This window comes from Mesoplodon bidens (genome assembly GCF_964165515.1).
Source record: "Mesoplodon bidens genome assembly, chromosome: 17".
NCBI lineage: Eukaryota > Metazoa > Chordata > Mammalia > Artiodactyla > Ziphiidae > Mesoplodon > Mesoplodon bidens.
Window position 1 is genome coordinate 20147789 of NC_138174.1, and position 16413 is coordinate 20164201.

Consider the following 16413-nt stretch of genomic DNA (forward strand, 5'->3'; position numbering starts at 1 on the left):
TGTATGACAGACACTAGGTCCATCCACCTCACTACAAATAACTCAATTTCATTTCTTTTTATGGCTGAGTAATATTCCATTGTATATATGTGTCACATCTTCTTTATCCATTCATCTGTCGCTGGACACTTAGGTTGCTTCCATGTCCTGGTTATGGTAAAATAGTGCTGCAATGAACATTTTGGTACATGACTCTTTTTGAATTATGGTTTTCTCAGGGTATATGCCCAGTAGTGGGATTGCTGGGTCGTATGGTAGCTCTATTTTTAGTTTTTTATGGAACCTCCATACTGTTCTCCATAGTGGCTGAATCAATTTACATTCCCACCAACAGTTGTTGCAAAAATTTTATGTCCCCCAACATCAGTAAAATTTCAGGGTAGGAATAACCTTGTAGAAGTTAGAGTAAATGAAATCTCACAGAGTGGTACTTTTAGTAGCACTTGCTAAAAACACAGTCTAGGAGAATCAAAACCCAAAGCTCTTCATCTCAGACTCCCTTAAACTGGATGGGAAGTTTGGAGGTCTGGGCCAACCAGATGGATGGAGGATAAGACTGGGAAGCTGTTAAGAAGCTTCTAGTATCCTACCAGCTCAAAGAGCGAGGGGCTAAGACAGGAGGGCCATACAGAAGACCAGCTCAGGTTAAAAAAGGGAGTCACTAGTTAGGGACTTTCTGTGTCCCCCTCCTCCAGGGACACCTGTCAGAACAAGAGCTTATCCACCTGTGTGGCAGAAGCACTGGTCTGAGTCCAAGGGGAGTGCATCTGCAACCCACGCTGAGAAAGACGCTGCTTGATCAAAGGACTTAGAAACAAAAATTAAAATGTGTTTGAGCCTTATGGTAGAAACAGTGTTGGTTTATCAGGACAGGGACAGTGACCTCAAGAACGAGGCCAAGATGAGAAGCCTATAAGAGGTGTGAATAAAGAAGAATCCACCCCAAAACACTTTTTAAAGCTCCAAACCTATGCCAAGCTAACTGAAAAATGAAAAATCGGTCTGGCCCAGAGATCTGTTTGGTTTGGCTTGCACAATGTGTTTTTTCTTAATTGAACCCAATTGTCCTGTTCAGTTTTCCAAGCACCACTCTCCTGTCATCTTATACCCCAACTCATAACCCAGCTATATGACTACATTAGTCCCATATGCATTCAGGTTCACAGCTACTGGTATGTAATTCCCAGACTGACTTACTTTTAAGTATTAGATACTTGAACATATGCTGACTGCAGGGATGACAGAGAAAGAGAACAATCATAGGAAAAAGAGAAAAATAGGAAAAGGCCAGAAATTCCAGCCTTGCCATTTTTGGACGAGGCATCTCCCCACACCCAGCCCAATTAAAACAGCTGCAAATTGGGCCATACCTAGGTCCAGTGAAATGGGTACCCGGCATAGTCATAGCTGCCTGTCTCTTTCAACTAGCCTTTCTATATTTGGAGAAATTCCCAAGAGGCAGAACTCAAATTCCCAGCCTTCCTGGTAGCTAGGACATTGGCTCACGGTCTAGGTTCCTCCAAAGACCATGGCAAAACTGTGGTTCCTGGCAAAACTGTGATGTGGAAAAGAGCAAAGTGAACAAATATGATGTCTTTGCCAGCATGGAGGTAGCTGGGCCATCAGCGTCCCAGTGGTTGCATAATTGATTCCCTAGGAAAGAAGTGACATTGACGAGGCAGGAGGCTCTGATGCTCAGTGGACGAAGAAAACAGCAGAAGGTTCCTCATCAGACCAGGTCGGCAATGCAATTTTACTCCTGGAATTTTAGCCTGGAGCCAGGCCCTCTCAAGAATTCTTTGAACTACTCAGTATCCTTTTTATTAAACTCATTTTCTGCTAAATCAGCCCAATCAGCTTCTATTTCTTGAAACCAAACTCCATGACTGAAAAAGCAAGCAGTGGTAGATCCATCTTTGAGAACCTTTCACTGGGGCTGCCTTGGGAGAAAGCCATTCGTGCTGATTTCCACGAATCCCAGCACCTGTGAAAGAAGCCCCAGATGTCATCAGGCCGCCCTTGTTCCCACAGAGGAAGTGCACAGGAGAAAACTCTTTTTTATCCTTGCTCTGTGAATCCTAACATGTACTTTCTGAAGTCATATCACATTGCACACCCATTACTCAGTACTCGTGGCAGTTGACTTAATTGTCACCATCTGCAGAAGAGGTCGTTAAATTTTCACCACTTGCTACTTAGTTTTGGAAAATGTCAGAGCATAAGAGTCTGTTCTCAGCCAGTCTGGGAGATGGTCTTGCTCTACATGGCCCTTGTAGTGACTGGTGAACTGGTTCCCTCTTCTCGGACCTCTGTGCAAAAGAGGCAAGCAAGACAGATTTTAAGCTAAGCTGCAAGGACGACAGCAAGCTGGTCTGCACACTAAGAAAGGCTGTCGAACATTCTTCTCTATTATTTCTGTCTGCTAGACAATTCTGTATTTACTATAAACAGGAGAGCAATTCTCATTTATAGTCCTCATGAGAATCCTTTAATGGGGATACTATTAAATCCTCCTTTTTTTTGTGTGGTACACGGGCCTCTCACTGTTGTGGCCTCTCCCGTTGTGGAGCACAGGCTCTGGACGCGCAGGCTCAGCGGCCATGGCTCACGAGCCCAGCTGCTCCGTGGCATGTGGGGTCTTCCCGGACCAGAGCACGAACCCGTGTCCCCTGAATCAGCAGGCGGACTCTCAACCACTGCACCACCAAGGAAGCCCAAATCCCCCATTTTATGTGAGAAAAAGCTCAGACATATTAAGTGGCTTGCTTAAGGTCATAGGGGATCCAAACTTGAGTTTTCTGATTCAAAGCTGGTGGCTTTTTCTTCTACACGTCAGTGGCTTCCAGGGATCTCCGGGATGCTTTCGGGAAGCCAAGGAGGTCAATACTATTTTAATAATAATAATAGTAATAATAATATCCGAAGTAAAGGAGATCACTATCTCAAAGAGGTATCTACACCCCCATGTTCATCGTAGCATTATTCACAATAGCCAAGATATGGAAACACCTAAGTGTCCACTGATGAATGGATAAAGAAAATATGGTGTATATATATTTGTGTCCTGCCTTTTGTGACAACATGGATGGACCCTGAAGGCACTATGCTAAGTGAATAAATCAGACAGAGAAGGACAAATACTGTATGATCTCACTTATATGTGGAATCTATACAGAGTAAAATGATGGTTACCAACCCCAGGGTTGGGGGAAATGAGGGTGCAAACTTTTGGTTCTAAGATGAATAAGTTCTGGACTCTAAGGTACAGCGTGGTGACTACAGTTAACAATACTTACTGTATACTTGAATGTTTCTATGAGCGTAGAGCTTTAATGTTCTCACTGTAACAACAAAAAATGGTAATTATGTGAGGTAAAGGATGTGTTAACTAACCTTATTGTGGTAAACATTTCGCAAAATATATGTGTATCAAATCGTCACATTGTACACCTTAAACATACACAATGGTTTGTGTCAAATATATCTCAGTAAACCTGGGAAAATATAAAGCATCATTTGCCCTCTTCTGTTTCATCCTTTTATGAGGGTGCAGGGGAATTTTCCAGAGGATACCTGACATGCAATATAACAGACTGAAGCAGAAGCATATGTGAGAATCCAGCTGTCTTCTATTAAGCCAAACATTAAGGAGATTTTCAAAACTGCAAAACAGTGCCACTCTTCTCACTGTTTTGTTCTGGAAAACATAAGTATTTTTCATAAAAATATTATTCATGTTAATATATAATGATTTATTCATTTTATTTTAAAATGGGTTGATAAATTATCTTCAGTGTTCACAGCTTTCGTTTCTAATACAGCAAATATTTATAGATGTAACCCACAGAAACAAAAACGCTTTGGAGTCCCCAGTAATTTTTCAATGTGTAAAAGAGTCTTGAGACCAAAATGTTTGAGAACTGCTATCCTGCGTTATAGCTACCTTAAAAAAATATCCAGGGTAGATACAGATTTACCTTGATTGCATTTTAACAATTTGATGTCAGTGCTAAATGTAGATTTTCTGCTTACACCTCGTATGCTCTTCCTCCTAGGCTTGATTTGGGTTGTGAGCTCGTGAATGACAGCCAAAAGTCTTGAACTGTAGTGATTATAGACTCAAGCAGCTTCTTCCTCTCAATTCTTAAAGTGGCTAGTTCACTGTATGTTTGATTAATATTTGATCACTGGATGAATGACTAAAACAGATTGCTATCACAGACAGAGGACCTGCTTGATGCCTCTGATGAGCATGTGCGCTTACTCCTGAGTTCAGTTGCCTGCCAAACCCAGCTCAACTCAGCCCTGGCAAGGCCAAGTGCACTTCGGCCCTGGATGTACAGCGATCGTATACCTGTCTCCCTGCCTTTGCGCCTGACCCCTGTCCAGAATCTATTCACCCACAAGACCCAGCTTAGCCATCCTGTCCCCTACACAACTCTTTCCTGGAGACACTAACCCACAATGATCATCACATTCTGACATCGTGTAGGAGTGTTTATCCACGTCGCCTATTTTGCCTCTTGATCTCATTCTATCCTGCACTGTTGTCTTTCTAAATCACCTGTGTCGGGCTTCCCTGGTGGCGCAGTGGTTGAGAGTCCGCCTGCCGATGCAGGGGACACGGGTTCGTGCCCCGGTCCCAGAGGATCCCGCATGCCGCGGAGCGGCTGGGCCCGCGAGCCATGGCCGCGGAGCCTGTGTGTCCGGAGCCTGTGCTCCGCAACGGGAGAGGCCACAGCAGTGAGAGGCCCGCGTACAGCCAAAAAAAAAAAATTAAAAATAAATAAATAAATAAATCACCTGTGTCTGTTTCGTTTTCCCTGCAATATCTTAGACTTAACAAAGGTTCTCAAAGGTCTTCTGTGGTACCCACAGAATCAAGCATAGTGACAAGTTAATAATAATCACTTTCAACTTAAGAGTTTACAAAATAATTGACACATCACCTCACTGTTTTCTCACCAAAACCCTGTAGGTAAATTAGGGAAGGCCTCTTTTTATTATCTCCACCTTACAGAGGGAGGCTTTAAAATTAAGCAGCCTAAGGTCGCTCAGCTAGTGATGGTGCAAACCTGTGTCTTGTGATGCCCTATTCTGTGCCTTCCCCACTGTATCATGCTCTAGTTTCCTAAAACATACCTATTTAATTTACTTGAAAGAGAGCTTTGAGAGAAACAACAGCTCTAGATCTATGAGTTAGAACAGTCAGGAATAAACCCAGGTCTCCTGATTCTCTCTCAGGTGCCGCATTTCACAGCCATCTTTTCCCTTGTGATTTTAGCTGTTAAGGTAGTCAGCACATGTGCTGGTTAATCCTATACATAGTTCTCTCACAAGGTATACAAGTTAAGTGTCACATAAATATCCGTTTTCCCTCTTTCTGTCCTATGTGGCTAATTGGTAACCTCATTTACTCATTTGTTTTTTGGGCCGAAATGAAGGAAAATATTCTGCAATAATCCAGTAAATGCAAGTTGTGTCTATAAAATTGATTATACTTTACATTTATAATTCCTTATCTTTTCTCTTCTTCTCATTCATTTGCTCACTAATCCCACAAGCATTTACTAAGCTCCAAGTATGAACAGAGCTGCATGATGCTGGAGAGACCTGCAATAAGTAACAGAAATGATATCTCTGCCATTAATGAGATTATCATCACGTGGTTGAAATGACATTTCTAGAGAAAAATTCTAAGGCATTAGAAGTGTGAGTTAGCTCAGTGTAAATTATTTATGGAGGTGAGGAAGGACTAGAGAGTGAGAAAAAAGGAGTTCTTATTATGGAGAGAAATAATTTGGGGAAGGCTTCATACAAGGGATGCCTTGAAAGAAGGATGTCATTAGACACGTCTCAAAAGAAATGTAGAGTATGGTCTGGGAACATGATCTCCATCTACAGCCTCCAGACCACCCCCAAATAATCAAACAGTCAAATTAAAAACAAATATAGCCACAAGACAGGTTGCCTGGCTCTCCACACCCAACCAGCTGCCACCCCTAGGTCCTTGCTACAGAGAAATTCTGGCTCTATCTTCTCCAAAACAGTGTACATAATACAAATTTTGCAGATTTTAGGACTATCACTCTCTTCCTAAAACCGATGTTAAGGACCTCTGATATAATCATAGACTTTTATAACTACCATTAAAGAAACAAATAATCAGCCATAAGAATTGAGAAACCTGAGTCTTGATTTTTCCCCCTAAGTTGCTGTGTGATTCTAAATAAATTACTTAAGTTTGCTAAGCCTCAGTTTTTCCTTAAAATGAAATGTTTATCTGCCTATAGGGCAATGTGGTTAGTATTTTTACAATTTTGTAAAAAAAAAATCAATTCAGAGTAAATGAATACAAGTAAAAGTACTTTGAAAAGTTACAATTTATTGTCAGAGATATTCAGAATTAATCTAAGAAGAAACATACAATTTCTTGGGTAACTGACATGTATGTCTCGCTTTCACTGCTATGTACACCTGCCCTGTCAGCAGACCATCAATTATATGGAATTCAGCAACTCTTGAGCTAACTCAGAGCTAACTCTGTATTAGATGGATGGTGAGTCTCAGCCCCAGTTGGCCTATATATTCAATCTCTCTCTCCCTGTGGTATGATGACCAGCCTTCAGTATTCACTTTCTGTCAAACTGCTAGTAAATCCATTCTTATAACTTGAAAAAATTCAGCATGTGTTAAAATGCAAAGGGAAAGTAGTAGTTTCAGGGGAAATTAAACCTATGAACCAAAATTTGGTCTTTTTCACGGGAGTCCCGAGGTATTTGTTTCTTTCCTCTCCACCTCCTACCTGACCTGACGACCTGGGAATTCCCACCGGTTCCCTATCAGAGGATCTCTCCCTAGTAAATCAACCTTCTTATTTCCCAAGGAAACACTGTCCCAGAAGTACCTTCAGTCCCAAAATATTAAAGTGTAAAAATCTAGGATTAAGAATAAAGCTTGCTTTTCACAGCCAGTGCTACAGGGTTAGAGCCATTTATCCTGACTGTGGTAACCAGAAGTGCAAACTTTATACAAGAAGACTAGGCAGGGCTACCCTAAAAGAAAGACACCAGCCAAAGCCTTCATGTTCCTGGGTGTCAATGTTTCCTATTATTTCATTGTCTTAGTCTGAATAAAAAAAATAAAAATGAGCAAGGAGTATCCAATACTCATACTGAATTTTGATTGCTGTTTTCCACTCCTCAGAAAAATATGTTAAACAAAATGCAGAGTCACGTAGCTCAAACTACTGTCTATTTGTTCATAAAGGAAAACGCTTTATATGCAGAAATTTCAAGTGAGAGGAGATCTCAGGTCTCCAAAAGCAGCTATTATCAAACAAAGCAATCAGAAAATGAATGCACTGGAGATGGCTGTGACCACAATCTTGGCTATCAGGGAACGTCTTTGTCTCTCTCGGTAGGAGCTTGTTTTTGAATTGCTTATTGTACCCACAAAGTCTATCTAAATGTTCTTTGCCATAAATTCCTCCCCCTCTTTTATAGAGTTTTGCTTTAACTGTCTAGGTATTCTTTCCCTAAACCCTTGCTTACCATCTACTATGAGTAAGACACTGAAAAGAACCGTATTTGAGAGCATTCAAGATATTTTTGTTACATATAAAGAGGAATGGGCCATTTAAAGACCTAATCAGTTTGATTCTGCCCCTCCAAACCAAGGTCTCCCTAGTAGATGACCTATCTGTGCCCTCTTGCCCCAGCTGCTTTAAAGTGGCTCTTCATCCCAGGGAGCTAATGGAGGAATCTGTACTTCAGTGAAATGGCTCCATCATCCCTTTCCCTCCCTGACCACAGAAGCTGGGCCATTATGGAGGGTGTGTGTGTGTGTGTGTGTGTGTGTGTGTGTGTGTGTGTGTGTGTGTGTGTGTGTGTGTGTGTGTGTGTGTGTGTGTGTGTGTGTGTGTGTGTGTGTGTGTGTGTGTGTGTGTGTGTGTGTGTGTGTGTGTGTGTGTGTAAGAGAGAGAGAGAGAAAGTATGTCTTCTCCTCAAACAATGGCACGGTACATATCTGAATTCCAAATGCCTGAAATTTGGTGTTTTAGGTAATCCTATATTCTGGTTAATTGAGAATTGCCACTTATATAAATTACCAGGTCACAAACAAATAGGGCAAAGGGCTCTCAAGGTGGTGACTTCCTTTGTATTAATCAGGAAAATGCACACCCAAGAGCTGAATAACAAAAATCATATACTTTTTCCTTGGACAGTTGATATTTTGTTTCTGTATATCATGACTAATCATAATGGCTATAATTCATCACTTTAGAAAAGCAATCAACAGTTCTAGCTGTACAAAACTAAAATTGATTGAGACCCTTTGTCACCCTGGCAGAAGATAATAATTACATCATTATTTATTAACTATAGAGACAACAGCCAAAAGTCTTTTTAACTTCATTTGATTTAAGATCTATTGTACATTATAGTCCAGCATACATAAGCAAAGCAAAATAGAATAAAATTAGAGAAAAATCAAGTTAGTGTATTTAATCTGAATAATCCTGCAAAGAAAGCTACTCTCATGCTTACCTACCATTGGTAGAACATCTGCTCTGCACTAAGCACTGTCCTAGGTACTCTGCATATTTGATTCATTTTATCCTCACCACACCCATGGAGGCATGTTGGTTGCATCCGTTCTAATTAGTGAATAACTACACTAACAAAGATCCTGTAGATTAGTACAGGCAACACCTTTCACAGATAATATGTTCAAACATTAGAACAGCAAAACACTCTTCTTGGAAACCGTGTCTTAACTTTTACAATCAAGAGTTTTGTGAAGGATAAGCAAAACTGACGCGTACCCAGAATCTCAGAGGATGTCCCTCTTGGAGCCACATTTCTTCCATCTCTTCTTGGCCCACAGAATGTTCCCAGAAACAGGCCAGGGACAGAGAGGAATGAAGGAAATGAAGAGTCATCAACCACAGAGTGTCCTTAAGAACGGCTCTGATGTCATTTGCCTCCACCTTCCAAGAATCCTGGGATGGCCCTGCACAGACAAGTGACAGATATTGACAACTCAGTCTGTGAACAGTGGCGAATGTCACTGAGGGAGATTTGTGTTAAGCATTACATTAACTCGAGCTAATGTACCCTCCTTGCAAGGATGGCCAGTGTGAGGTGACGTGAGGTTAGGACAGTCCAATCCATAGTTGGATGGAGATGAGCTCTGTTCTGAGTATGCAGACGTTAGACTATAGATCCTCAAAGGAAGTTTTTCCACGGATAGCAAGAGTCAAGCAAGCAGTAGCTCCCACCTCTGGAATGAACCTGTGTTCCTGGCTGGATTGTGACCACTTACTAGACTCTAAAGGGTGGTCAGAAGCAGGGACCAGGACACTCCCTATTATACAGTTCTGAAGGAGCTGAACACATGGGCAAGAGTTAGGAAGACACTTTTTGCTGATGCTCCCAGGGTGCCCCTGTGGTATCTACCCTTCACAAAGGAAGCAACCTTAAACTAAGTTATAAAGAGTATTTGATTCATGTTTCCTCTCCTTTCTCCATCATCCTGATTCGTCCTTTATGACAAACACATGATTGCCTGGCCTGACCAGTCCCAGGCCAGTAGAGGAAGACATTCCCACTTCCCCCAAACTGTACAATGGTGGTTGTGGCCAGCTGGTCCTATCGTCATGGGGGAGAAATTAGCATGATGAGAGGCCAGCTGTTGCCTTCATTCCCTCTGCTCCCTCCTCTGCCTGAGCCTAAGACCTTTACAGGTTCCCCAAATGTGAGCGACAAAGCAACTGACCACGGACTCACGTTCCCATATATTTGTCTCATTACGTACCCAAATGTGTATTTGTCTATAGGAAAAGTCTCTGGCTGCTTATTTGTTTGTAATCCACCCTTTGGAATGCTCTACTTATAAAAATATTATTAAAAATATATAATGACTTTTATGGGACATAGGAAATGTGAACACCAACTCTCTATTTAATGATATTTAGGAAATACTAAATTTCTATTTAGGAGTAGGAATGGTATTGTGATAGTATTAGGATTTTTAAGAGTGAATAGCTTATATATATGTGTATATATATATATATATATATATATATATATATATACACTAAAATGTTTACAGATTGAATGATATGATGTCTGGGATTTGTTTCAAAATAACATGGGAGGGTTGCAGCAAGTAGGGATATGGGTGAAACAAGATTGGCCTTGAGTTGATCATTGTTGAAGCTGGGCAATAGGTTCATTGTGCTGGATTTTGTTTTGTTTTGTTTTGTGTTGTTTGTATATGTTACAATTTTTCCATAACAAAAAGTTTTTTTAAAAAAGAATTAAAATTGGTTAAAGTTAATTTAAATTCACATTAGAAAACAGTTTTTCAAAAATACTTTAAGATATGTGCTATTTTATGATTTAATGTTAAACGGAATAAGAAGATATAAAACTGCACATAAAATATTACATGCACATATATATATATATGCATGGAAATGGAAGAATAAAACTACACAAAAAGTAAATTATGGTTGCCCGACTGGCAAGAATACATGTTATTATTCTTTACTTGTTACTTTTTTGCATTTTCCGAATTTTCTAAAAGAAAATATATTTTGTTTTTGATTTTATGAAGTTATTTGTATAAACCATGCTCATGAAACGTAAGGTGAAAAAAAGTGGTATAGAACTGTATATGAAATAGAATCTGAATTTGTTTTTAAATGTGCGTGCATGGTGTGTGTGTGTGTACCTAAAATAAACATCATCAAATTGTTAATGATGATTATCTCTGGGTGGTGGCATCATTTGGTCATTTTAATTTTTTTCTTTGTCTCAGTGTTTCTTCTTCAGTTAATAAGTATAATGTTACAATCAGAAAAATATAGCATGAAAAAATTAAACTTAGATTTATTGTATTTCTTTATAAGTAAAGGATTGTCTATATAGGGCAATTTAAATATAAGGAACTATGTAATATATATTTATAAAACAGATAAGTAAGTCCAAGGGAATTTTAATTCTCTTTGAAAGCATATGTTAAGTTTTTTTTTTTAGATTTTTTTTTTGATGTGGACCATTTTTAAAGTCTTCATTGAATTTGTTACAATACTGCTTCTGTTTTATGTTTTGGTTTTTTGGCCACGAGGCATGTGGGATGTGAGCTCCCCGACCAGGGATCAAACCTGCACCCCTTGCATTGAAAGGCAAAGTCTTAACCACTGGACTGCCAGGGAAGTGCCTGTGTTAAGTTTTGAACAATGCTAATATAAAATCCTGTCAACAGGGCATCCCCGGTGGCGCAGTGGGTGAGAGTCCGCCTGCTGATGCAGGGGACACGGGTTCGTGCCCCGGTCCGGGAAGATCCCACATGCCACGGAGCGGCTGGGCCCGTGAGCCATGGCCGCTGAGCCTGCGCGTCCGCGTCCGGAGCCTGTGCTCCGCAACGGGAGAGGCCACAACAGTGAGAGGCCTGCGTACCGCAAAAAAAAAAAAAAAAATCCTGTGAACAGCCATTATGTGGTGATGCTCCTGCCTTCGTATACTCAATTCCTTAATAATCGTGTTTCATTTTCTGTCCAACTCCAGGTATATCCATGCCAATACCAGTCTTTGGGCTCCAGGATGATTCGAAGGTCTTTAAGGAAGGAAGTTGCTTACTCGCCGATGATAACTTTGTCCTGATTGGCTCTTTCGTGTCTTTTTTCATTCCCTTAACCATCATGGTGATCACCTACTTTCTAACCATCAAGTCGCTCCAGAAAGAAGCTACTCTGTGTGTGAATGATCTTGGAACACGGGCCAAATTAGCTTCTTTCAGCTTCCTGCCTCAGAGCTCCCTGTCTTCAGAAAAGCTCTTCCAGCGGTCCATCCACAAGGAGCCAGGCTCCTACGGCAGGAGGACTATGCAGTCCATCAGCAACGAGCAGAAGGCTTGCAAGGTGCTGGGCATCGTCTTCTTTCTGTTTGTGGTGATGTGGTGCCCCTTCTTCATCACCAACATAATGGCCGTCATCTGCAAAGAGTCCTGCAACGAGGATGTCATCGGAGCCCTGCTCAATGTGTTCGTTTGGATCGGTTACCTCTCCTCAGCAGTCAACCCTCTAGTGTACACACTGTTCAATAAGACCTATAGGTCGGCCTTTTCCAGGTATATTCAGTGTCAGTACAAGGAAAATAAAAAACCATTGCAGTTAATTTTAGTGAACACTATCCCAGCCTTGGCCTACAAGTCTAGTCAACTCCAAATGGGACAAAGAAAGAATTCAAAGGAAGATGACAAGATGACAGATAATGACTGCACTATGGTTGCTCTAGGAAAACAACATTCAGAAGATGCTCCTACAGATAACATCAACACAGTGAATGAAAAGGTTAGCTGTGTGTGATGGACTGGTTGCCATGGCAACTGTGGAGGGCACACTGAGCAATTTTCCCCCTATCTGGGAGGAAAAAGAAAAAAGAAAATAGGGAGACTGGAAAAAATGAGGCCAGTCTAATGGAACCAACAATAATATCTATATGCCTCATTTTATTATGTCAGTGAAAAGCAGGGTTCAATGCCACAAAACGTGCACTTCAAAAATATTCTGACAGCATTTCAGCTGTGAGCTTTATGATATTATTTTTAACATTGTAAATTATATGTCTTTAAAATAATTAGCTTTTATTGTATAATTACAATGAGGCCATAAATAAATCTAAATTATCTTCTATTTGCAAGTGAAAACCTTGCTGCTATGTTGTTAATTGATGGCATGAGTTGGTTACCTGTCGCTGTAAACAAAAATAGCTCTAAATAGTGAAACAATGGATGAATATAATGGCCTCTTACATAAAGAAAAAATTCTCTTTAAAACTTACCATGATACACGTTTTGGATGACAACAACAGAAAGACACTAAAGACAGTGCTATGAAATCTGTATTGCTAAGATACTTAAAAGAAATACTTGACAACTTTTTCAATCCTGCTTTTTCATAGATGCCATTTTGCAATATTCACAAAGTTGCTGGCATTTGCTGCACTTCAAATTAATTCTTCTCAGAAGTGAACAAGATTTTAAGTGTTATTTAATAACTATTGCTGCTTTCTCTTCTACTACTTGTGCTTTATTCTGAATTTCCAGTGTGGTCTTGTTTAGTGTTTGCTCTATTAGGTAAACCATCAAAAGGATAATCAAACATTACCAGATACACTTCTAGAAATTGCTTCTCCTAACAGCACCACAGAAGTGTTTGGTAACTTTCTCTTTAATGACTGCATCATGCCTGCGCTCCTCTGAGCAGTAAGCGGTATTGATGTAACGGTGTCAGGATTGAGGAATAAAGTCAGGTTTTTGGCTACTGACAGCAGTAGAGTCTTAGGACATCTCTGTAAAACGCAGGTGACCCACCTGTTGGCACCCATCAGATAAATCGATGCTTTCAAATCAATCTATATTATTTACTAAAACTGTTCAGCTTTGGATTCACAATCATTGATTGAGTGTACACCATCTGTGAAGAAATTTCCTAGGTACTAAGGATATAAAAACAATTAAAACAAGATCTTTGCCTTTAAAGAATAGGACCTAATTTGAATGGCACTTATCAAAATAGTAATTAACAGACATGTGGAGAGTCAGTTCAATTTATTTCCTTCTCACCTGGCTCAGAAACAAGTTTATTTCAACTCCAAGGGTAGTTTTCTCAGTAAGTTTCCTGACTGCTTGCCAACGAATACCAACCAAACAAAGGAGGGGGAAAATACCACTTGAGGTCAAAATCTGCAATTAATTTAGGAATATGAGCTTCAACCTGGACCCCAACTATGACTACCATAGTTTTTGAGCAAATTTTTATTCCACTTTCCTGAAAACAAGCTCATTTATTACTGACACTGGACATCCCACCCCCCAAAAAGCAGTAATATAATATTTCATAGAAAAGTTTGTTAAGGAGACAGAGATTAACAGCAGTTAACTCACCTTGATATTATTACTCTAGGTTAAATTGCACACTCTTATTGGAATGGACGTTAGATATGTGATGACAATACTGAAGCATTTCTATTGAATGAGAAAAGTTTTTGCTGTATGCCATTAGAAAAAACTATACATTTGAAAACTAAAGAATGTGGGAGATTCTGTTGTGTAATTTGGAAATGCATTAGGTCTGTCCTAATTATGTCCTTTTAGGTACATTGAAAGGGGTTTTTTTCAAAGCTAGAATTTATAATAAGCTGCTAGTATCTAGGCTGCATTTGAACTAAACTATTTTCATGGTTATACCATACTAACTGATACAAATGTTAAAAAGTCTCTACTCAATTAATTTTGCCTTAGTTTATAACTCTGCCCATCTCATTATATATTAGAGGAAAGACTACAGATTCTACACCCGTATACTCAATCTTGATGAGAATGAACATAAATACTGCCTGATAAGTCTTTTGACTACATATATATTACAAATGTGTTATGTTTTTTTCTCTCCATAATTATCTATTCAAGTGTATATAGACAAACATGTATCTGTATTCTTGTACAGACATGTTCCCATGCACTTTATTCAGTATTTATATATTTATATGGAGGAAAAGCAAGTCATTAATGAAAACACAATATATACACGTGTGCATGTTTGTATCATGTCAATTTAAATGTGAATTTCATGTTCTAATGTTTCTATGACCTTCCATTACTGTCAAAGCAGATTAAAATGTAACAGAAATGTCAGCTCTTTAAATAAACTGGATGTTGACCTAATTTTGTGGGAAGACTTTTAACACAATTCTGTGAGGGTGGTGAAAACAATGCTGCTTTTACATAGTTGATCGATCCTAAATAAAATGGTACCTTTGAGCCCTTTGTTTAGTCTGGGGATGTTCTGATTACTAAGGTTTTTGTGTTTTCTTTCTTTTTTTTTTTTTTCTTTTCTTCTTAAGCCACAGCCATTCAGATTGCAGGCTCTTAGTTCCCCAGTCAGGGATTGAACCCGCGCCCTCAGCCGTGAAAGCACGGAGTCTGAATCACGGGACCACCAGGGAAGTCCCACTAAGGCTTTTTAACACACCCCTCACTCCAGTGAAACTGTCCTTGAATTATTTATGGATCTGTGATCAAAGGACTCACTCCTAGTCAATATTGTTAGAGCGACCAACCTTATTCTACTTTAAGTTGAATGGTAGATTCTTCTAAGTTTAAAGAAAAAAGTGCCATAATTAGGGAAAACTTTCAGTTTAAAGCATACTTAATCTACTTGGGCACAGCACCATCTCATGGTCATTTTTTTAAATGCTACCATAGCCAAATTGAACTAAGTTACTGTACTGCTTTTACACAAGGTGCTTCTTCCATTTGTGCATCAATGAAACATAAAGTGTTAAATTATTCTGTGCCATATGTAACAAATACAGCGCAGATTTTTATGTCATGATTTTAATCAAGGCTATTCTACAAGATTTCAAGAAATAATGAATAATTGTAAATAAAGTATACTTAAAAATAAATGCAACTTTTTGAGTCTATAGCTGTGTCCACTAAAGAAAGTTGCCCGAAACCGCCCATGTCATCAGGCTGGGAACTCCAGGTACCATCCAGGTGTTTTGAGAGTACAAAGCCTGTGCTTCTGGAGCTTGGTCATAGAGCTAGGACCCACCTGGTTGAGTTAGATTTATAGTAATGATCCCGTTTCTAGTTATCTGTAGCAGACAAATGTTCCATGTTTGATCACTATGTCTGGTTCCACCTGTGGGTTCACGTGTACAGGTGTACCTGAAGACATTCACAGATACATTTATACACACACACACACACACACAGACACACACACACTTATGCAGGAGCTAGCTTCAAGAATTAAAGTAAACCAAGGAGATGCTATATCATTGAATAAACAGGAAAGTTGCTCTGATTCATCATTTCTCCTCTAAATGTAGGGAAAGGGAAATAGGGACAGTATGTATCTTTTCCAGGTGTTTACAGCTCCATGTATTGAGTACCTATCATGTGCCAGGCATTAAGCTGGTTGCTTTGCTTACTTTACCTGATGGAATCCTTACAAGTCTACAAGGTAGGTATTATTATTCACTCTTTTTCATGGATGGAGAGACTGAGATTCAGAGCAGTTAGTAACATGCCTGAGGTCACACAGCTGGCAAGAAAAGTGACAAGTGCAAGCCTGACTCTGAAGCATAAACTCTTTCCCCTGCTCAATTCGGTACAGGAGAAAGAGCACTGGGCCCAGAACCAAAAGATGCAAGTTCCCATCTTAGCTTCCCTGTACACTGGTTACATGAACTTGGACAAGTCATTGAATAACCCTGTGCCTCAATTTCACTGTCTCTAAAATGGAACTACTAGTACCTGTCTTGGCTAACTAACAATGTTGCTTAAATGAGATCATGGCTATGGCTGTGTTTGATAATCTGTAAAACACTGTAT

At 39.7% G+C, this 16413-nt stretch overlaps 1 protein-coding gene across 2 annotated transcripts in view; it reads left to right on the forward strand.

Moving 5' to 3' along the window:
- Positions 1–15396, forward strand: part of HTR2A (5-hydroxytryptamine receptor 2A) — a 60830-nt gene extending 45434 nt beyond the window's left edge. For both annotated transcript variants that reach the window (XM_081214511.1, XM_081214512.1), the window contains one exon: positions 11577–15396. In XM_081214511.1, the coding sequence (XP_081070637.1) occupies positions 11577–12376 (800 nt within the window). In that variant the 3' untranslated portion in view covers positions 12377–15396. The remainder of the gene's footprint in view (positions 1–11576) is intronic.
- The last annotated feature ends 1017 nt before the right edge of the window (positions 15397–16413 follow it).